At 36.4% G+C, this 23,888-nt stretch overlaps 1 protein-coding gene across 1 annotated transcript; it reads left to right on the forward strand.

The window, feature by feature from the left end:
- Positions 1–18,698: 18,698 nt before the first annotated feature.
- Positions 18,699–20,066, forward strand: LOC122724643. Its single transcript, XM_043960180.1, has one exon. The coding sequence runs from the start codon at positions 18,699–18,701 to the stop codon at positions 20,064–20,066; it is 1,368 nt and encodes a 455-aa protein (XP_043816115.1).
- Positions 20,067–23,888: the final 3,822 nt, after the last annotated feature.

The raw sequence follows: 23,888 nt of genomic DNA on the forward strand, positions 1-23,888 counted from the left end.
AAAATTAGGATCTTATCCATAGTACCATAAAGCCGAGAAAAAACGACAATTTTTGTTAGAAAAGCAAATGTGAAGACATGCAAAATGCGACGTGTATGTTGAGTTTCCATACGTTCCCATCTGGATTTTCTTCCTGTTTTTAATGCTTTTCCACTTAAGCTGTACCTCACTGGACATGATGATGAGCTTCTGGCAGGCTAGCTATTGTTCGGATCCATTTATTTCTCATGTATTTGCCAAATCTTGTTTTCTATCTACTCAACAATCTTCTGCCAAGCCTCGACTATTTCCCAATTTGCCTGCCAAGAATCATCGGTTCCAAAACACGCACACACACAACTGACCAATTGGCTCACCGACAAGAAAATGCTGTACCAACTTAATCATGAAGAAGCCAATCATCACAGACATTAACTTGGAAACTTCCCCATTCTCATTATATCACAAAAATAATAATAATAAAAGATAGAAAAGAAGTTGTGTAGCTAAAAACAGCTGCCTACTTGGTTCCATCTAATTATAGAGAAAGCTGTGGTTGCTTGGTGCACATGAAGATATAGGGTTGAAGGGGAAGTGCCAGCTTTGTCAATAATTATGGTGAGAGAGAAAGAGAGAGAGAGGAATGTGTTGGAGACATTCAATTAAGTGGGCAACTGTGTGTGATGAGAGGCAAAGAGCAAGGCCTGTGGTTGCACACATGACAATCCACAATGGGAGAGATTATAGGAGAAAAACACTACATTAAGTTCCCACAATCAATCTTTTGTCATAAGAGCAATTATTATAAGCATTTGAGTGTGTATATATATATATATATGCTCAATTAATAAATAAATGACAAATAAATTAAAATTATGAAAAATTTTAGGGAAAATTACTTTTTAGTCCCTGAGGTTTAACGTAATTAACATTTCTGTCCCTCTATTTTGGCGACCCAACACTTAAGTCCCTCATTTTCTTTTTTGTCCAAATTCGTAGTCCTTCCGTCCAAAATAGCCGTTTGGGACACGTGAATTGACAAAATTAACCCTCACTAACCCAAACCCAAATGCCTCTTCTTCTTCTTCTTCTTCTTGGATAAAAGTAACTGGAGAACATATGAAAGAGAAAAAAAAAAATAGGGATTTCATATTGAGAGATGGGTATTTTTGGAAAAAATTATCACCTCTTACCTTTGACTCTTTAACCAAACAGTTTAAATGGACGGAAGGGCTACGAATTTGGACGGAAGAGAAAGTGAGGGACTTAAGTGTTGGGTCGCCAAAATAGAGGGATAGAAGTGTTAATTACGTTAAACCTCAGGGACTAAAAAGTAATTTTCTCAAAATTTTATTTTAATCCTACTTTAAGAATATTATTAATATTATATATTTATAATTAAAAAATAAAAAATATAACTTTAGGTTAATGATTTTCAAAATTATTTATTTAAAAATTGAGGATCAATTTATACATCTAATTATAGATGGCCTTCAACACAAAATGTCAATTTGCTCCTATTCCACCAGGTTGAACATTCGGTCGGTTCGGTTTAAAATTAAACCGAACCGAATAAACTGAAAATTGAAATTTTAGTATTTATAAAAATCGAACCGAATTGATTTTAGTAAGAAATTGAATTGAATCAAATCGATCTGATTCGATTCGATTCAATTCGGTTTGATTGGATTTGATTTTTAATAAATTTTTTATTTTTTACACTTTATTTTTAGTATTTTAAAATTTAATCAAAATATTTTAATCTTAATATGATTTAATTTCTCTATATTCTTGAAAATAACATATTATTATGACTAATCAGTTCGGTTTGATTTTTTTAATTTTTTTTTCTAATCAAAATCGAACCGAACCGAAATAACTGAAAATTTTGAAATTAAAAACCGAACTGAATTGGATAAAAAACCAAACTGAATTTTCAAATTAATTCAGTTTAGTCAGTTTTTTCGATTTAAACCGAATACTACTCACCCCTATATTTCACGCATCGTTTCATTAAGTCGAAGCATATGGTTTTGCCCAAAACAAGTCGCACCATTTTAATAGCTCAATATCACCATCAAGATGATACACATCAGCGATTTCAATTCTTTATTTTGAATACCTAGTATAAGTAATATAAATTTTAAAATTAAATTTTTACTATTTAGTCTTTATATTATAAAAAAATTATTAATTGATTCATAAATTTTAAAAAATATATTAAAATAGTATTAAAATTTTAAAAAATCTATTAATTAATTATTTTATAAGTGTAAAAAGTTTTTTACTTTTTTTTTTTATTTACTTGCAAATAAATTGCATTATAAGACTGCAAACAATAACGATGAAACTTTGCTGCAGTAGGAAAATGAGATCTAAAATTACTATAAATAGTCCAGCCTGGAGGTAAGATACCTCATAAGCAGAGTTTTAGTAATAATATTAGCTAAGCGATTAGCACAACGAGAAATCTAGGAACAAGAGATCATTAACTAAGAAGCCTAATAGCTATCACAACTTCACTAATATCCCATAATGAAAAAGATTGAGAGAAGCGAAGGCTTTGATAAAGAGATTGAGAATGTGGTTCATAGATAATGTCCTATAGGTCAGAAGACAAAGCGTATTTAATTCCCTTCAAGCACAACACGAACTCACCAATCGAAGGAAAAGAACACCATAGTCGTTTAGCTAAACTTCCTATTAGAAAATCTAAACTATTAGTATCAGCCAACTATAGTAGTTGATGAGAACTGATCCTTCTAAGCAACATTATAAATAAGCTTAATACCACTAGGAGGAGGGCACCGATCAGGAACAACAGAAGACTCTTGAGCCTTGGTCTGAGAAGATTCAGAAAAAAAAATCACTTTACTGCAATAGCCAAAAATTGCTAGAAATACGGCTTGATATAGCAATAGGATTAGGCGTAAGTTTATAAAAAAACACATGAATTCCTCTCATTTTAGACAATGCCACAACGTAAGCACAGTAAGTAAAGAAAAAAAGAAAGGAGTCATTCGCACTATGGCTAGAATTAAGAAGCAAGCCTCCCCCTACATGGAAAAACTAGGAAAACCTTCTAGCCTTGGACAATATCTACAAGGACTAAGAAATCATACTAATCGAGCATAAGACACTACAAGGACATATGCTCCAAAGTCTTAGGCTGCTTATGATAGATTGAACAAGTAGTGGCAAGTGAGATTCCACAACGAATTAAAGATGACATAATTGGTAAAGCGTTATGAAGGGATCGCCAGAGAAAAGGTGGAACCTGGACCATCCGAACACTCCACCATAAAACAGAACTAGCATAAGAAGAAGGAGATGGCTGTAATGACCCGGAAACCGAACCGCTACCGGTACTGGGATTCAGATCGACTTAAGGTCGCCGGAACCCATAGCAAGCCTACTATACATCCTGTGTACCTGATAAAATCCCATACATGAACATATATTTTCATAAAAATTTTAAACTTTTCATATACCAAGCCCGACCTGTACATTCATCATAATCTGTATACATAAAACCCACACTAGAGCCCTCATCAAATGCTCTAGTATGGTCATCATCACATATATCAAGCTTGTTTAACATAACTCATCATAAAAACTTTTACATAACAATATGTTCACTGGGATTTACAAAACATAAACTAGGGCAAAGCACAAATCTAATCCGTTACATATTACATGTCCACTACTATCTATTACATAAGCTATGCTCGCCTCTAGCCGACTTCTCGAGCTAATCTTGACCCTGCAAACCTGGGGGTTAGGGAAAAGGGATAAGCTACAAGAGTCTAGTGAGCAGAACCATAAAATAATTTAATAAACATATGCTATCATGAAATGCATCACAACACAAACAATACACATCAAGGATGGACTTGTCACCAGTAACCCTCTACATATCCAAATAATGCCCAGCCCTCGACGGAGCTCCTTAGGACTTCCTCTTAAACATAACATAACATATCCAACTGTGCCAGGGGCGTAGAATGGGTCTCGACCTGGACTTTCTCTTATATCGTGCCAGGGGCGTAGAATGGGCCTCGACCTAGACTTCCGTATTATCTCATATCATATCATATCGAGGGCTAGTGGGTCATCTAATATCCATCCACATCAACAGTAAATTATGTAATGCATCGTATTCGTGAATTCTAATGCAACAACCTATTACATAACATGGTATTCATGATGCATGAACATGCTTAAAAGTTTGATTACTTTAAAAACAATAGATTAGTTTAGTTCTACTCACCTCTAGCTGACGCTTTACTAACTTTGGAGCAGTTACCTCACTGCTGGCCTCTACGGTCTCCCTGGTCCGATCCTACACAGATGGACTCAAATGAGGGACCAAACATATCTCTATCAAGACTCTAAACAACTCCCCAAAAACCCCCTAAAACATCATAAAACATGCATAGAAAACAAGCAAAGGAAGGCTGGACAGGGGACTTTCAGCGGCAGGTTCGGCGGCTGAAGGTCCCTACAGATCAGAAAGTCAGGCACTTTCGGGGGCAGGTTCGGCGGCCGAAAGTCTCCACAGATTCGAAAGTCACCAACCTTCGGGGGCAGGTTCGGCGGCCGAAACTCCCTTTCAGATCCGAAAGTGCATGCTTTCGGGGGCATGTTAGGCGGTCAAAGACTGCCTCCACAGGCAGGTTCGGCGGCCGAACTTGGGTTCTCCAGAATGGCAGAACCCGATTCTGCCCTATGCATTTCAGCCTCCAAAACTTTCAAACTCTCACATCCTTTCCTCAAACATGCATACTCACTCCAACATGCATAAGGGGCATAAAAACTAGCCTAAACCCTAACAAACAACAACAAAACATAAGCATACATTGAACAAAAATCCAACTCAAACCCTATTGCTCTAGATCCAACCATCACATGCATCTCTACCCCTTAATCCTTCATAAAACTTAATTAAAAACATAAGAGAGGCAAGGATCTAGGCTTACCTCTTAGAGATCTAGCAGTGACAGCAACCCCAACTTGGAGATGAGTCAAACGGTCTCCAAGACTTCAAAACTCGGGTTTAAGCTTAGATCTTCAAAGACAAGAGAAAAATCGTGAAAACATTGAAGGATTTGAAAGAAAAATCATAAAATCCACAAAGGGAGGGCAAGAACTCACCTTTGCCCGAAAATGGAGAGAAAAACTCGCCTGTTTTTGGACTGGAAGCCTCTTATAGGTGGCTGGCCAGACCACCTTCGGGGGCCGAAGAGCTCCCGCTGTAGCACCACTTTCGGCAGCCGAACATGAGGTTCGGCGGCCGAACCTGGGCTTGTCCCTCAAAAACATTTTTCTTTCAGTTTAAAACCTTAACTCAAAACCAAACAATAAAATCATGAAAATCATTTTGTAAAACCATATTTTACCCTTCTAGAGGTTTTGGTACCCGAGATTCCGGATTTCAACACAGATTCCATCGGAAAGTTGGAATTCCGACGCCGGAGTCTAGCCGGGTATTACAATGGCTGTGAAACCCTATCTCTAGAAGAGGAATTAGTCATCAATACCTTATAACTCGATCAAACACTATATTACTCAGCATTGGCAAAATGCTAGATTGGCATATCAGAAGTGCCGATAGGAGTCATTGGTAAAGAAAGAATTGCAGTAGCTTGCTAATAGGGGAACAACCTAAAAACTAGTGGATGATACCAATCTCAAGCATGATGATCAATCAAATTCACTACCATTTCAATGCCAGTAGGACAATGGAATGGTTTTGCAATTGTAATACTAGATAATTGAGGCACCCAAGATCATACCAAATATGAGTAGACTGACCATCACCAATGTTCAAATGAGTCTCTTGCCAAAGAACCTCTCTACCTACTAAGAAACTTTTTTCGAATCCATGAGCTATTATGCTTGCAACCTGCCTATCAAAAAGAGGAATGAGGGAAATATACAACTTTTAAAACCTGTGCCTATAAATTTGATGGATTGTGTTGAAAATGCCAACACTATTTGAGAAAGGGGTAGAACATCACGCATAAAAGGAAGAGGGGTTTGTTTACTAAAGAGAATATGAGATTTTTAAAAATTAATAAATTAATATGTAGCCGTTGTATAAGCTTGTAGGAGATGCAACAAGTAGGTCACCTCCTGACATGTAGCAAGTGCAAAAAGTAAAATATTATATGCAAACAAAACATTAATGATAGCTTGTGCATACCGCAAACCTTAATTCCCTAGATTAAACCTCTAGGAAAGGCTGATGAAAGCCAAAAAAAAAAATAAGGCCTGTGTTTACTAAAGAGAATATGAGATTTTTAAAAATTAATAAATTAATATGTAGCCGTTGTATAAGCTTGTAGGAGATGCAACAAGTAGGTCACCTCCTGACATGTAGCAAGTGCAAAAAGTAAAATATTATATGCAAACAAAACATTAATGATAGCTTGTGCATACCGCAAACCTTAATTCCCTAGATTAAACCTCTAGGAAAGGCTGATGAAAGCCAAAAAAAAAAATAAGGCCTGAGGTATGAAGAGAAATAAATATAGAGACAAGAGATCACTCTAACACAAACCTCGAGAAGGATGGAAAGGCGCGACTGGAGTGTCATTATATAGGAAAGTTGACTGTTGAAACACAATGCATAACCAACTGTATCAATCTTGAAGCAAAACCCATATGTTCAAGAATCAAACATAAAAACCGCCAATCTACTTGATACCAAGCTTTATACATATCCAACATCAAGGCCATGGAGTGCAATCGACTGTAAGGAAGCCTAGAGATCACTGCAACCTAAACATATGCAGCGGAAAAATAAAATAAAAAAATCTTTATTTGCCCTTTCAGGATCCGAGTGGTTCGTTCAATTCGAAAAGAATGATAAAAAAACTAACATTTTAAATTTTGAAAATCCTATCAGGACTGATGGTGCTACTTCTAAAACGAACACTTCCATCTGAGTGCTAGCTTTTTGAATGGATGGATTATCTATGTGCTCCAAATCTGCAACACAGAAAACGATCACAAAGACCCTCCTTACGCTTTTTGTAAAACTCTCAAAGAATGCATTTTCTGTTCACTCGTTTTCTCTTATAAACTTTTCGTTTTCACACTTTTTGTTTCATAAAAGAGTTTTAGTAATCGTAAGAGGCACACAATCGCATATACCAATATATCTATGCGATAAGTCATTTTCAAAAGAAAACGAAGCGATAAGTCATTTTCAAAAGAAAACGAAAAGACTTTTTATCTGTCACCATTACAGATAGACTGCAGATATTATTATCTTATAATAATTACAAATAATTAATATTAATAATAATAACATCTTTATTAATATTATTATTAATTATACTAACGGACTCTTAACCCATTAATATGATGTAGCACATCAAATAACGTTCTATTGTGTGTAATCCAATAGACTCACATTAATTGACAATAAAATCAGTCCAATAAGGCCCATAAATCATAAACGGTCTCTAGCAAGACGTTATAACTACTTAATTAATATGAGAATCAATAGTCCGATAAAACCCAATAAATAGAACATGTATTAATCTTTTTGTCACACGATATCTAGTTTAAACATAAGTCATGATCAATGTCAAACTTATAATATTCAAACTTATGATTTCTCGATTTATAAGTGGACTGATAAAACTAAATGATATTGATCACGTTATCAATTCATTTGAGCATGGCCATGCATTTCTCAATCTCACTTATCGAGGAGTCTAGAAAATATTTCTCTCAAAGAGAGAGACAAATTATATCTTGATTGTTCAATATCCTTTACATAATTTATATTACGCTCAATCATAACTTTTATAATTATCCGATTAAAAACAATATTTGGTTATGTTAAAATATAACAGTTCTTATATTGAAAATTATGACAATTTTAAATCAAAAGATTAAAATATAACTAACTTGAGATTCACTTATAACAATAACCCATGTAGTGATCTCAGTATGCATCCATCCAATATTTTGTTCTATAACAAGTATCAATGATTATGAATTTATATCAACATACACATAATCATCTCATGGTTATTAATCAATAATCGTATTAGTCATATTTTATTATTGTCAATATAATAATAAGTAATCAGGAATGTTAATAATTATTATGTAACATGCAAATAAATAATAATGATAATAAAATATATTTTATTAATAAATAAAATGACATACAAAAAATGCAAGATAATGGCCTAGAACAAATATACTAACACCGACTTGGTGACTTTGTAAAGTAATGAAACGCCTTATAAGTAAGTACAATATTATCCTGAATAACCTAATTACGAATAAAAATATTTTGATTTTCGAAAATAAGAGAATGCATTTATACCTTCAATCTATTCATAAAAGACTTGAAAATTACTTTATAAACCAAATTACACAAGCTAATAGCGTGAAACTGATGAATATCAATGGATCACAACATTTCAAAATAAAAGCAATGTTACTTCGATTAAACTCTTTCAAAAAAGAAAACTAGTATCATATAAACTATACACAATCCGACATAGAGAAAGGTCAACAACCTCCCAAATATGCTAATAGAATAAATCTGAAAAATCTTCAGGGTGTGGAGCTCTTTCACCTCCAAGTTGAAACCATTGATTTAATCTCATCATCTGAAGGAGCTAATAAGATGACCTCGTTCATCTCTGACATAACCAATGAAAGAATATGCCAAACGACACGACACAGTTACCAAATGAAAAAAGAAATCTTATATTTAGTCCCTTTAGTTTAATTTTATTGACCACACTGCACAGTTGACAAATAATATGACAATGACAATATATTTAGAAAATATTAGAGGACGTATTGATTTTTTCAAATAAGCTTCAAATTTTAGTATAAAACTTAAATTATAATTTTTTTTCCTAAATTAAGATAAAAAATTATTGCCCCACCTACTATAAAGTTTTCATGGAAAAAATTAAGAGATAAATGACAAAAAACTCTATTTTTTTAATTTTTTTAATTATATTTTATTTTATTTTATCATTCACCAATTAAATGTTACATTTTTATATGTGTTTTTATTAAAGTTAGATATTAAAATTTTTATTAAAAATTAATGAAATTTTCATGTGATCTAATATTATTGTCACGTCATTTTGTCATCTGATATTATTATCACATCATTTTGATACGTCAATAAAATTCATCTAATATTATTATCACGTCATTCTACAACGTTAATAAAGTTTATCTGACATTATTGTCAAATTATTCTGTCACATCAATAAAGTTCAGAGTATAATTAATTATAACTTAAAATGTTAAAGTTTAATTAGTAAATTTTTTTAGAAGTTAAAATTTTTTATTTATTTCTCTTAAAATTAAAATCGATAATATTAAAAAATAATTTATTATATTATTATAATAAATTTAATTTATCCACCTTCTAAATTAATTTTTGAAAGCAACATTAATTATTTTTATAGTTTAAAAAGTATATAATTAACAATATGGTTGAAAGTTAAAAAAATCCTATTTTAAAAATATACTAAAAATAGTTATAATTACTTCAATATTTTATATTTTAAAAATAAATTATGTAAAATATAATTTTATATCAATTTTATATTTTAAATTATGAAATATAATTAATATATATTATTGATCATACATTTTTTAAAACTACAGTAATTAGTATGGATTCAAAAAGAAAATTATGATGTGGGTTAATTTTGAATTAAATTAAAATAAATTAATTAAATCATTGATAAATTAAAAAATTTATAATAATAATATAAATGATTTTTTTAATATTATGAACTTTAATTTTAAAAGAAATGATAAAAAAATTTATAATTGTATAATAAATTTTAAAAATTTATTAATTTAATTCTGACTTTTTAAATTATAATAATTGTATTTTAAATTTTTTTAACGTGTTAAAATAATGTGTTAAATAATATGATAATTTTATTAATTTTTAATAAAAAATTTAACATTAAAATGTAATTTAAAATAAATAGAAATAAAAAAATTCATCAATTCAAAAATTAAAGAAAATCTAACTAAAATTTTAGTCAGAAAAGAAGTCGAGTTTGAACACTAAATCTTAAAATATCACAAGAATAATGAGAAAGCAGTGCAATCTTATCAAAAAGTGATATAATCATGCGTCTATATATATATATATATAAATTAATTATAAAATTAAACTATTTTTAATGATAATAATTTTATATTTTGAAAGAAAAATCAATAATACTACTACTAATAAAAAAATATTAATTAAATTAAATTTAATTAGTGGAATGGTCCAGCCACTAAATTTATAATTTTAAACAATTACTCATCACTACATATATTCATGCACTATCGACAAAAGAAAATTAGGTTTAAAATAATGAAACAGTTATTATTAAAATTATATAAGTGGAGAATTAATTAGCACCATATGTGAAAAAGCAAAACAAACCAAACACGTTGTCGTTTTGCAATACGAAAGTGATAGTTTTGCAAAAAAGGTCAGGCCTCCAAAGAACATATAAACTTATCTGTCCCAGCCTTACAAGTTGATGAGAAGACATCATAAGGATTTTTAGTGTTTGCAAAATCTTCTTTTCTTTGTCTGCTTGATGATTTTGTAGAATACATTAGATTCCATAATAGAGAATTAGGCTTGCCTGCCTAACAAATTTTTACATTTTTCTTGTTGCTATTGGACTCCATTTTCACCAATTTCTAATTTAAAATCTGAAACTCATGCTAACTTTAAATCATATCAATAATAAAAATGTTTGCTAGGCACAAAATTTTTCTTCATTAATAACATATTTTAAATTTAAGTTCTAAATATATAATATTTTTAAAATTTAAAAAGTAATTTTTTATTTTTTTCGAATTTTTATAGTGTAAATTCAGATTAATCGAATCGATATATTTTCAATATTAAATGATGTATATAAAAAAATATTAAGGAATAAATCAAAATTTTTTTATGAACTTTATATTATATATTAGTTTTTATAATAATAAAATTAATGTGGTTGTAAATTTTTTAATTGGTAATTTATTATATATTCTGTTTTTACAAACTTTGATTTATTAGTTGATTTTTTTTTATTACAAGGAAAAGATAATTTTTTTTAATGTGATACGAGATATGAATTAATAATATATATGAAAAAAATAATATAAAAAAGATTTGGAAGATCTGATAATGTTGTTAAAATATGTATAAATTGAGTAATATATAGGCTCTTTGCGTTACTTTTCGAGTTTACGAGTTTGATAACATATAAAATATGAGATCTCTTACGATCAAAATATGTGTTGTAATTTTATCAGACTCTTACAATTAAAGAAAATCAACTCTCATGAGAATTAAATAAGGCGAGCATGACTTGATTCGACACAAGGGATAAACACATACTTCTATCGCAATGGTTGACTCCATTAACTTACACTGAGATTATAAATGCACGCACGTATTGAATATCAAATCAATATGATGAGATTTTGATCTGATGTAGAAGAATAGACGGAAAATATATATTTTTGAATCAACTTGAATTTCACACTCTTAACTTTTTTAGAAAACTTTATATTTTTACTACTCTAAAAATCTTAATTTATTTAAATCAAAATATTCGGTTCTATTAATTTTTTAACCATCAATCTCAATTTATTGATTTTTCTGACCAATTAAATTTTTATCTTGTATTTTCATTTGTTAAACACACAAAATTTCAGTTAGAGCCATAATTTTTAATTTTAAATCTCTTATTAAAGTGTATTTTTTTTATTACAAACATAAAAATAATACATTAAAAAGGAGAAAATACAACATACAGTGGAGGAGCTAGCAATAAAAATAAAAATAAAAATAAAAATAAAAACATATAATGAAAGAGAAGAGTCACCCATAAGTTGCACTCCAAGGCTTAGTCTGGTGGAAAGTGCATCCTGTAGCCTTGAAAGGTCTAAGGTTCGACTCCCCCAACCCCCTATTTCAAAAAAAAAAAAAAAGAGTTACCATAAGTTAAAATACTCGCCATATTCAAGAAAAGAAATTAGGTCAATAAAAGAAAAAAAATGGAAAAGAGAAATGATGAATATTGACATTAAATTCAGATTTTTTATATTTATTTCCTTCAATGATAAATTTTTTTAATAAAATATACTACTTTTATTTAATTTTTTTTGAAATAATACTTTTATTTAATTTATTAGCTTAATTATTTTCATATTTAATATTATTTTATCCTTCTCTTGTTCAGAGTTTGTGCTAATAACATTAGACTCTTTTTTATTCACATTATTTAGATCAATTTATATAAATAATTAATTAAAAATAAAAAAAATATTTTTATGATAACATTATAAATTTTTTATAAGTTGTAATTAAAAACATAATAATAGGCATATTAAAATTTAAAAATAAAAAATATATTTTTTAGATATTATTAATTAAAAATAAAAATTAAATGATTTGGATATTATTTAAATAATAATAATAATTAAGTTTAAAATAAATTCAAATAATTTATGATAAATTGTAATTAAGTTTGAGTTCAAAACGATTTCAAATTTTGAAAAAAAAAACAATTAATAATCATATTTATTAGATACTAATAGTTTTATATTGACTTATTAATCCAAACGTTTTCGTTTTCTATCTTTTCCTCATTGTTTTATTATCTGAATTAGTATTTCTTACGTTTTACTCATTATTTTTTTTATTCATTCTTACTTTATTTTTTTAAATTTAATAAATAAAAAATATAATTAATTAAAAAAATGGGTGAGATAAACAAGTAACCGATCAAAATCTTAAATTTTAATTAAAATTAATGATTAAAATTGCTATAAATTTTAAAATTTTAATTTAATTATTTAAAATTAAAAGTTTGAAATATTAACGTGACAAAACATTTGGGTTGTTTGGTCTAATACGCCATTTATCTTTTACTTTATCTAAATTGTTAAGTAACAAGACAAAATTAAATAATGAAATATATTTCAGTTTCTTATTTTTAATTTATTACTATAAAATCATTTATTTTTAAAATATTATATAATATTAAATCTCTCATACTATGTTTCATTTATTTGTCAGATAAAATGGATAGATAAATATATTTCATAATGTAAAAATTAAAAATTAAAATGTGTAAAGAGAGAAAATGTTATTAATATTTCATATGATACTTTTAATTTTTTTTTATTTTTATAATGTTTTAATTCTCTTAAATAGAAAAACAGAAAATGATTTGGAAAATTTTTATGTAATATTTTTAAAAATAGAGCGATTTTATGTTAACAAATTAAAGATAAAAAATTGAAGTGTTAAGACCTCTAAGAAATAAGTCAATCACGTAATAATTTTATTTAATTTTTTACTATTTTAAGTGATGTGGAGAACTCGATCAATTTAATTTAAAATTAAATAAAATTAAAAAAATTAAAAATTAAAATTTTAGAGTTTATGAAAATTAAACTAAATTGATTTTCATTAAAAATGAATTTAAATTAAATTGAGTTAGTTTAATTTAATTTAATTCGATTTGATTGATTAAATTTTTTAATAATTTTTTTATTTTTAATATTTTATTTCTAATATTTTAAAATTTAATTGAAATATTTTAATTTTAATTATGGTTTGATATCTCTATATTATAAAAAAAATATAATTACCATTATTCAATTCAATTTTATCGATTTTTTTATTAAAATTAAATTAAATTGAAATAATTAAAATTTTTAAAAATAAAAAATTAAATTAAATAAAAAAAATTGAATTGAATTTATAATTTAATTTGATTCATTTGATTTTTTTTATTTAAATAAAATATTGGCATAATTAAAATTTAAATATAACCTATAAATTAAAGCAGTCGTATACTTAATTTGGTGGTAAGTGTATTTGGTAAGTGTATTTGAATAAATTTGAGAAATTTCAGATTCTATTCTTTAATTTTTAATTTTCAATTTAAAAAAAATTTATAAATTAGACACCACAATTGAATTTTGTTTTTCTTTTACGTCATAAAAACGAATATCTTAGAAAAGTTGGCGAAGAAATTTGAATTCAAATTCTAGGAAAAATAAAGAAATAATGATAAAATTACCATATTAGCTGATAATAATGGATGATACTTGGCCATGTCCCAATATAAAAGGCAAGAGATAACAAGTATGAATTGATTTTTCATAGAAATGGAAGATAATGAAATTATAAGGTAGTTGACATTGACAAGGGCAAGTGTATTGATTCTTAAATAATTTGAAGAATGACTTAATTGGTGACAGGTGGGCCTTTGCTTACCTCATCTTTCCAATTATTTTAAATTTTAAAATTAATGGTCAACACTAATCTAGCTTAAGATGCATGAATGTAGACTACCATTGACCTGTATTTCATTCTATTATATTCCTCTTTCAGAAATTTGACACACATCCAATAAGACTTTGACATCCCACTAATTTTTACCTTTTTTCTTAAAAAAATTAGTGTATAATCAATAACTCTAAATGTCTAATATTTATAATATATAACGATAACAGCTGAATTTCACCACCCCAATATAAGACTTAATTCATGATGGTAATCCTGATCTAAGAGTTAAAGGGCCTCTTTAATGAACCGGTCTGGACCACCCGGCCTTGAGGTCAGGCCTCCCGTGGACCATAGCCTTCTCACACTTGGCTCGGTTATGAGGCCCAATGTGATAAGGGGTAGTCGGCCCATGCATCCAGCAGATCTATTATATGCGTGTCAGGAGGGAATTAAATGACCATTTAGCATGGAACAGACGTCTGACATTTCAGTACGTACGTATCCACAGGACAGAGATAGGTGGCCCAATAATGGTAGGGCCGTTAGACCTCACTAGCCGACAAAAGAAAAGAATAAAAGGAGAGGAGCTCCCTCCTCTCGGACTAAGCTGACCCAACCATTGTAAACCCCTTTTTTCTCTAGATCTCAGATCATCAATTGGCGCCGTCTGTGAGGAACGAAGGAGATCTTTTCATCGCCGGAGTTCCACTCTTACAAAACCCATTGAGATCCGCAATGGCCAACCATAACGAAAACAACATTGCTAACACCCTCAATGACCTGAGCTCTGCCCAGGAGGGGCAACAGTTCTCTTTCTCCAGCCCCACAACCCCTAACAAATCCCTTTCAATCCCTCGCCAAGCTCGGCAGGGAATGTCCCCGGAACCACCCTATCCAACCAGGACCTCCAAGTCATGGCCCTCCAACTAGAAAACCGCCCATTGGCTGGGGCAAATAATGCAGCAAAGGGGCCTCAATACCCCAGTGAACGTGTTGCCTGTGATAGAAGAACCCCGAACCAACGAACTCCAGCCTACCTTTAACCACCCCCAAATAAACAGTAGAGAAACTGGAGAAAGAAGTAGAAGGGCGGGTAGAGACGAACAGCCGGAGGCTAGAACCTATGGAAGGAGGGCGAGGGAGCTGATAGAAAATGATGAGGTGGAGAGTTACTCGACCAGAACAACCAGGAGGACAGAAAATGAAGAATGGGAGGAGGAATATCGCCTGGAGAAGAGGCCCAGACAAGAAGAAGAACATGTGGATCAGAAATTGCAGAAAATAAGAGAACAACTCCTAGCTGAGCTGGGGGCGAAGGACCATAAGTAGGTCCTCTTACTCGCGTCCTCGCCTTTCTCGAGATGGGTACAGCAGGAGACCATCCCCAAGAAGTTCATGATGCCACCTATGGCGGCATATGACGGAGTTGGAAACCCAAGGGAGCACGTCCTCAACTACAAAACCTTCATGGAGTTGCAGACCTTATCGGATGCCTTGATGTGCAAGGTATTCCCCACGACGCTCACGGGGCCAGCACGGGCGTGGTTCAATAGCTTAGAAGCAGGAAGCATCAGAAGTTTTGGGGATTTGGCCAATGTCTTCATCAGTCGATTCATAGCCGGGGTGCCGGCTGACAGAAAAACCAGCTACTTGAAAACAGTCAAGCAGAGGAGAAATGAATCGTTGAGGGAGTACGTAGCCCGTTTTAACACGGAGGCCCTACAGATCCTTGAGCTGGATGAAAGCAGAGCTGTAGAAGCTATGCAAAAAGGGACGACCTCCCCAGAGTTTTTTGGCTCATTAAGCAGAAAACCCCCTACCTCGCTGGCGAAACTGATGAAGAGGGCAGAAAAGTACATAAGGCATGATGATGCCTTAATGACGAGCAGATTCGCCAAAGAGGCAGTAGATAGGGGAAAAGCCCCAGAGGAAAGGAGGCCGGAAAGGCATGAGAAAAAGCAAAGCAAAAGGCCTGAGACCTACAGACAACCCTGGGACTGAAGGGACCCGAGACCATTCCCCCCTTGGGTTCCAAAACAAAGACCATTCCCCCCACGAGTTCCAGAGATCCTAACCCCACTCAACGCCTCCAGAGCCGAAGTGCTCATGGCAGTCCAAAACAAGGAATTCCTCCAATGGCCGAAGCCCATGAGGGCTGAAGTAAGCCAGAAAGATCATGACAAATACTATCAGTATCACCGTACACACTGCCATGACACCAATAATTGCTACTAGTTGATCAGCGAGATCGAGAGGCTAATAAAAAGAGAGCATCTCAGGAATTTTGTGAAAAAATCGGAGGGAGAAAGGCCTCAGCAGAACCTTGCAACAGAGAGACCCAGGAGGACGGGAGCAAGACCAGTGAATGATGGCTCCAGTGGAACCATCAATATGATTGTCGGAGGGACTGGAGGTCGGATGAGCAGGAGAGGAAGGAAAAGAGGCCTAGACGGGGAAGGTAGCAATGCCGAGGTCATGCAAGTAACAGAAAATTCCCCAATGGTCATCTCTTTCTCCCCAGAAGACGCTCGGGGCATTCAGATGCCGCACGATGACGCCCTTGTTATCAAAGCCGTCATCCACAACTACCGAGTCAGGAAGGTCCTTGTTGACAATGGAAGCAAGGTGAACCTATTGTCGTACAGGGTCTTCCAACAAATGAAAATACCTGAAGAGCAGATGGTCCGGGATCAGGCCCCGGTGAAGGGGATCGGAGTAGTCCCAGTGCCTGTGGAGGGAAAGGTGAAACTGGCCCTAACCCTCGGGGAAGCACCTCAGGCGCGAACTCACTATGCAGTGTTCCTAATAGTGAAACTTCCCCTGAACTACAACGCCATATTAGGAAGGCCAGTTCTGTACGATTTTGAGGTGGTGACCAGTATCAGATACTGGGCCATGAAATTCCCGACAAAAGCAGAAGTGGGAGTCAGGAAGAGGCGAGAGTAGTATACCTGGCCACGGTACTGAAGCCGAGATCGGCAGGGGAAAAGTTCGACTCAAAAGTCCTAGAAGTCCGAGATGAGAAGAAAGAAGCTAGAACGGAACCAGTGGGAGAACTGGAAACCTTCCCCTTATCAGAGGCAGAGGCGAACAAGGTCTTCAGTCTCAATGCTGGCTTGACTGAAGAGCAGAAAACTGAAGCCATGGCTCTGATCTAAGGTCATGCATCAAGCTTCGCTTGGAAACCATCTGACATGCCTGGGATAGACCCGAAGGTGATGATTCATAAGTTGAACGTCCTCCTAGAAGCCAAGCCAGTAAAACAGAAGAAGAGGGTGGTGGGAAGAGAGAAGCAGCAGGCCACTAGGGAGGAGGAGTAAAAGCTGGAGGAGGCCGGGTTTATTAGGGAAGTAATGTACCCACAATGGCTAGCGAATCCTGTACTAGTGAAAAAAAAGCCAATGGCAAGTATAGGATGTGTATAGATTTTACTGACCTGAACCAGGCATGTCCTAAAGATTGTTACCCTCTCCTCGATATTAATAAAATGGTCGACTCTACGGCCGGTTTTGATTACATGTCGTCTCTGGATGCAATGTCTCGCTACCACCAAATCCCAATGGACAGGGCGGATGAGGAGAAGACCTTGTTCATAATAGAAGATGGGACTTATTGTTACAAGGCTATGCCCTTTGGGCTAAAGAATGCCGGTGCAACATACCAGAGACTAATGAATAAAATTTTCAAAGAGCAGATCGGTAGGAATGTCGAAGTGTACGTGGACGACATGGTAGTAAAAAGCCCAACGTTCCAGCAACACTTGATAGATCTAAGGGAGGTGTTTGAGGTGCTAGAGCGATACAGAATGAGGCTGAATCCGGCAAAATGCGCTTTCTTCATCAGGGGAGGAAAGTTCCTGGGATACATGGTGAGTGGGAAGGGCATCGAACCCAATCTAGAGAAGGTGGAGGCCATCTTGAAAATGCCCGAGCCGACCTGCGTCAGGGACGTCCAAAGGCTTACTGGAAGGGTAGTAGCGCTCAATCGTTTCATGTCGAGATCGGCAGAAAGATGCTTACCGTTCTTCAGGAAGTTGAGAAAAGTTCCGAACTTCGAATGGACTGAGGACTGTCAAGAAGTTTTCAAAGAGCTCAAAGCCTATCTCAGTTCTCCACATGTGCTTAGTAGTCCGCTGGAAGGGGAAGAGCTCTTAATCTACTTATTAGCCTCAGAACAAGCTGTCAGCACCGTACTGGTGAGAGTGGAAGAAGGAGAGCAGAAGCCGGTTTTCTATGTCAGCAAGGTGCTCAAAGATGCTGAGACGAGATATTTGAACATCGAAAAAATAGCATATGCCCTGTTGCTAGCGGTCAGAAAATTCAGGGTTTATCTGGAGAGCCATCAGGGGGTAGTGATGACAGACTAGCCGTTAAAGAAAATTCTGCACAGACCAGAAACTTCAGGTCGGATGCTTGCATGGTCCATCGAGATTAGCCATTACTGCTTAGAATGCCGACCTCGCACCACCATAAAATCTCAAGCTCTCGCTGACTTTATAGCGGAGTGCTCTTTCAATGAAAAACAAGCAGAGCTAGGTGAGATGTCCTCGGAGACGTTAGAAGGCGAGAGCGAGAGGCAACCCCCACGAGAGTTTAGCTGGAAGTTGTATGTGGATGGGGCGTCAGGAGCTGGGGGCAGCGGTGTAGGGATAGTGTTGAAGGGCCCTGAAGGGTTCAAAGTCTGCTATGCTCTATGCCTAGAGTTCAGTGCCACCAACAATGTAGCAGAATATGAAGCCCTAATAAATGGGATGATGATCGCGACGGAAGTAGGGGCAACCGACCTCAAGATAAATAGCGACTCCCAATTAGTAATCAGTGAAATAACAGGGGCATATCAGGCAAGGGACCCAACCATGCAGAGTTACTTGGCAAGGGTAAAGGCGATAGAGGCCGAGTTAAGAGGCCAGGGGATCATGGTAAAATACCAAAGAATACCTCGGGAAGAAAATGAAGAGGCAGATTTACTCAGCCAACTGTCTGAAGAAGAATTGAAACAACTCCCGGATGAGGTATACATACAACATATCAGCACTCCTGCCTTTGACAAAGGAAACACCGTAATGGAGATAGAAGAAAGGTGGAACTGGATGACCCCATACCTCGACTATTTGGAAAGAGGAAAGCTACCCGAAGACAAAGTTGAGGCGAGGAAAATTGCAGCTCAGGCCGCCAACTACCAAGCAGTGAGGGAAACTTTATACCAAAGAGGGAAGTCTAGTCCGTGGCTCCGGTGTGTAAGCCCGGAGGAAGCTGTGAGGGTGATGGAGGAGATACACCAAGAAGTATGCGGAGCTCATGAAGGAGCTAGGACACTGGCAAACAAAATATTCAGACAAGGATACTACTGGCCCACTGTCAAAAGGGAGGCCGAGGAGTTCATCCGAAAATGTGATGTATGCCAGAGGTTTGCCAATGCCATCAATGTTCCAGCCACTCTCCAGTCCAGTATATCCAGCCCATGGCCGTTCTCGCAGTGGGGTATAGACATTCTGGGGCCTTTTCCCAAGACCACAGGACAAAAAAGGTTTGTAATAGTGGCGGTGGAGTACTTTTCAAAATGGCCAGAAGCAGAGGCAGTCCCCACAATCACAGCAAGAAAAATGATAGATTTTGTCTGGGGCAATATTATATGCAGGTTTGGCATACCGAGAGTGCTCATATCAGATAATGGCAGGCAGTTTGACTGCAATGCTTTTAAGGAGTTCACGAGAAACATGGGCATATGGCATAAATTCTCCTCAGTGGCCCATCCCCAAACCAACGGCCAAACATAAGTCACCAACAGAGCCATCCTTCAGGGATTGAAGAAGCAATTAGATGGGGCAAAGAGTAATTGGACAGATGAGCTCAACAGTATCCTGTGGGCCTTCAGAACTGCACCCAAGGCGCCAAGCAAAGAAACACCTTTTGCACTTGCGTTTGGCATCGAAGCGGTAGTTCCAATAGAGCTGCAGGTCCCCACACATCGAGTCCAGTTCAATAGCGAGGACACAAAGGACGATAAATTGAGAAGTAACCTGGATGCCCTAGAGGAAGTCAGGGAAGAAGCTCAGATTCGTACTGCTGCATATCAGTAGAAAGCGGCTCACTACTACAACAAAAGAGTCAGGGAAAGGAGCCTGAAGGTGGGGGGACTTAGCGTTGAGAAACTTGGAAGCCACTGGGAAAAGAGCTGCAGTCGGAAAACTGGCGCCTACCTGGGAAGGCCCCTTCAAAATAATTAAAGTGGTTAAACCAGGTGTATATCAAGTTGCCGACATGCAAGGGAACCCTGAGCCTCATGCCTGGAATATCCAGCATTTAAAGAGGTATTTTCCTTAAAGTATTACCCAATGTAAAGCGAACCGCTGTATTTTGATATATGCGAATAAAATAAATGTTATTGTCAAATTGTGTCGATTGCCATAACTTATCTCGCCTTCTTTAACAAAGAAAAAGAAACAGCAAACAGGTACGACAAAAATGCCTGAATCTCGTTAAAGGCCTCAGTGAGGTGGGTGACCGGTCTCAAAAATGACCCCGGCACCACAAAACCGGCTGAGTTGATGAAGCGATAGTAAGGCCAATGAGCCTGAATCCCATGCAAGGCGAAAGAGCCTGGAAGCGACAGTAAGGCCAAAGAGCCTGAATCTCGTTCAAGGCCTCAGTAAGCTGGGTGACCGGGCTCAAAAATGACCCCGGCACCATAAAATTGGCTGAGTTGATGAAGCGACAGTAAGGCCAATGAGCCTGAATCCCATGCAAGGCGAAAGAGCCTGGAAGCGACAGTAAGGCCAAAGAGCCTGAATCTCGTTCAAGGCCTCAGTGAGCTGGGTGACCGAGCTCAAAAATGATCTCGGCACCACAAAACCGGCTGAGATGATGAAGCTACAGTAAGGCCAAAGAGCCTGAATCTTGCTCAAGACCTTAGTGAGATAGGTGACCGGGCTCAAAAATGACCCCGGCACCACAAAACCGACTGAGATGATGAAGCGACAGTAAGGCCAAAAAGCCTGAATCTTGCTCAAGACCTCAATGATGTAGGTGACCGGACTCCCCAAGCGACCCCGGCACCACAAAACCGACTGAGATGATGAAGTGACAGTAAGGCCAAAGAGCCTGAATCTTGCTCAAGACCTCAGTGAGGTAGGTGACTGGGCTCAAAAATGACCCCGGCATCACAAAACCGGCTGAGATGATGAAGCGACAGTAAGGCCAAAGAGCCTGAATCTTGCTCAAGACCTCAGTGAGGTAGGTGACCGGACTCCCCAAACGACCCCGGCACCACAAAACCGGCTGAGATGATGAAGCGACAGTAAGGCCAAAGAGCTTGAATCTTGCTCAAGACCTCAGTGAGGTAGGTGACCGGGCTCCCTAAGCGACCCCAGCACCACAAAACTGGCTGAGATGATGAAGCGACAGTAAAGCTAAAGAGTCTGAATCTTGCTCAAGACCTCAGTGAGGTGGGTGACCAGGCTCCTCAAGCGACCCCGGCACCACAAAACCGACTGAGATGATGAAGCGACAGTAAGGCCAAAGAGCCTGAATCTTGCTCAAGACCTTAGTGAGGTAGGTGACCAAGCTCCCCAAGCGACCCTGGCACCACAAAACCGGCTGAGATGATGAAATGACAGTAAGGCTAAAAGTGCCCGAATCTTGTTCGAGACAATGAAGGCTGAATCCCGAGCTGAGATATACAAATCTGAGCTCGGAGAAACCAAGCGAAGAAAGAACCAAACTCGGGAAGCCAAATGGCAAAATGAAAGTTACAAATTTCCTCTAACCCCAAAGAACAAATCGAAGGCATGAACAGACGGGCAATGCCACAACCTCAATTCCACTCAACACAGGACATAAAACAAATCCAGGAAGACAGGTTCATCATTCTAAGAAGGTACATGACCTAACTTACTCTGGTTATACAAAAATTATGTGTCCGAGCTCGCATTACTGATAAATCGACGAAATAAAAGCAAGAACGCCTTAGCAAAATTAGAAAAACTCACAAGAGAGAAGCTTAGTCAAATATTAAAGTTCCAGCTCGGGTTGATCCGAGGAAGGAAAGATTTGTAACAGGGCTCATCAGCTCAATGTAAGTTAATCCTTTGAAAGATTACTGAGTGAACGTAAGACCTAAAAATATTTTGTTCTTAAGATAAATCAAGTCAAGGAAGGCTTACTGATGGGAGGAACAAATTAGGCCCTGGGCAAGTTAAATCTTTAAGTAGCTCAGTGGAACCAGAAAAACAAACAAGAGTGAAAATAAACTCAGAAATAAATACAAACAAAAGTCGAATCTCATTAAACTAGAGAAAAATAAATTACAACCTTTCCTAATCATCTATAACTATAGGGGGAAAGATTGTCCGTAGAGGACTTACATTATTGATTACATCGTCATTTACACTATCTACATTACTATCCTTGGGGAGCCCGGTACTCTCCTGTTCCGACCCCCCAGCACCTACAAAAGACACTATCTCCCCTCCCTGGGGTCCAGCACCTTCCCTAGGGGACTTGGCATCTTCTCCTTGAGGCCTGACATCGCTCTCTTCAGGCTCGACGGTTTCCTGCTCATCTCCCTCCTCAAGCTTGGCGTCCTCTTCAAGGGGCCCAGTGGCAGTGTGAGAAGCTCCTTTGGGCAGAGGGTTATCATCCTTCCTATAACACACCTCCTCACCATCAGAGTCCACTTCAGGGGCTCGGAGCCGTGCTAGTGGGGTGGAGGGGTCATCCCTGGCTTCCTTCAAGCCCCTATTGAACCCGGAGGCAAACATGCGGAATCCCCTGTGCCATATCTCATTTTTCAACTCGTTAGAAGCTTTGAACTCAGCAAGTCGCGCCTCACAGGCCTCCTCTATCTTTGCCTTCAACTCCGGGGAATCTTGACAAAGCCGAAGACGATCTTCACAGGCCTGCTCTATTTCTGCTTTCAGCTCCGAGGAGCCTTTATACTCTAATAAGCGCCTTTGACAGGCCTGATCAATCTCTGCCCTCAGTTTAGCAGACCCCCTATATTCCTGCAGGCGCTCCTCACAAGCCAACTGGACCCTATCCTCTGCAAGCTTAGCATCCTCGAGCAGGGCAGAACACCTCTTCTCTAAAGTCTTGACCTCCTGGCAGAGTTGTTGATTCTGAAGCTTTGACTCCTCTGCTGCCAAAGTCAGGTCCTTCAGGGTGTCAAAGCGCTTGCTCAGCTCCTGCTTGAGAACCACTATCCGAGCTAGGGCCTCATCCCTTTGGGCCATTACTGTGTCATAACGAGCCTGAGCTCCCTCGTAATCTGCTTTTAAGGCCTCGTACTGATGCCAGACCTCATTCCTCTAGCCCACGGCCTCATCCCTCTCCCGCTAGACCCCCTCTAGGGAGGACAGTTGCTCCAAGGCCTCATCGCGGTGAGTTTCTGCAGCGACTGCCTTCTTATCAGCCCTCTTGAGAGCCTCCACGGTGTAGGAAAGTTCCCCTTTTAGAGTCTTCAAGTGCTCTTGGGCTGCGGCAAGATTGCCCCGGGCGTCACTGGTCGCAGAAAGATTCTCCTCATGGCGAGTCTCCTCAATCCTACGATCTACAGTGTTCCGAAGAGATCGGTCACGGGCGTCCACCTCCATAAAGAGGCC

Source organism: Manihot esculenta, chromosome 9 (assembly GCF_001659605.2).
Source record: "Manihot esculenta cultivar AM560-2 chromosome 9, M.esculenta_v8, whole genome shotgun sequence".
NCBI lineage: Eukaryota > Viridiplantae > Streptophyta > Magnoliopsida > Malpighiales > Euphorbiaceae > Manihot > Manihot esculenta.

Excerpts from the sequence above, each read along its gene's own strand:
- LOC122724643 (XM_043960180.1), top strand. The coding sequence starts at position 18,699 with ATGCTTGCATGGTCCATCGAGATTAGCCATTACTGCTTAGAATGCCGA.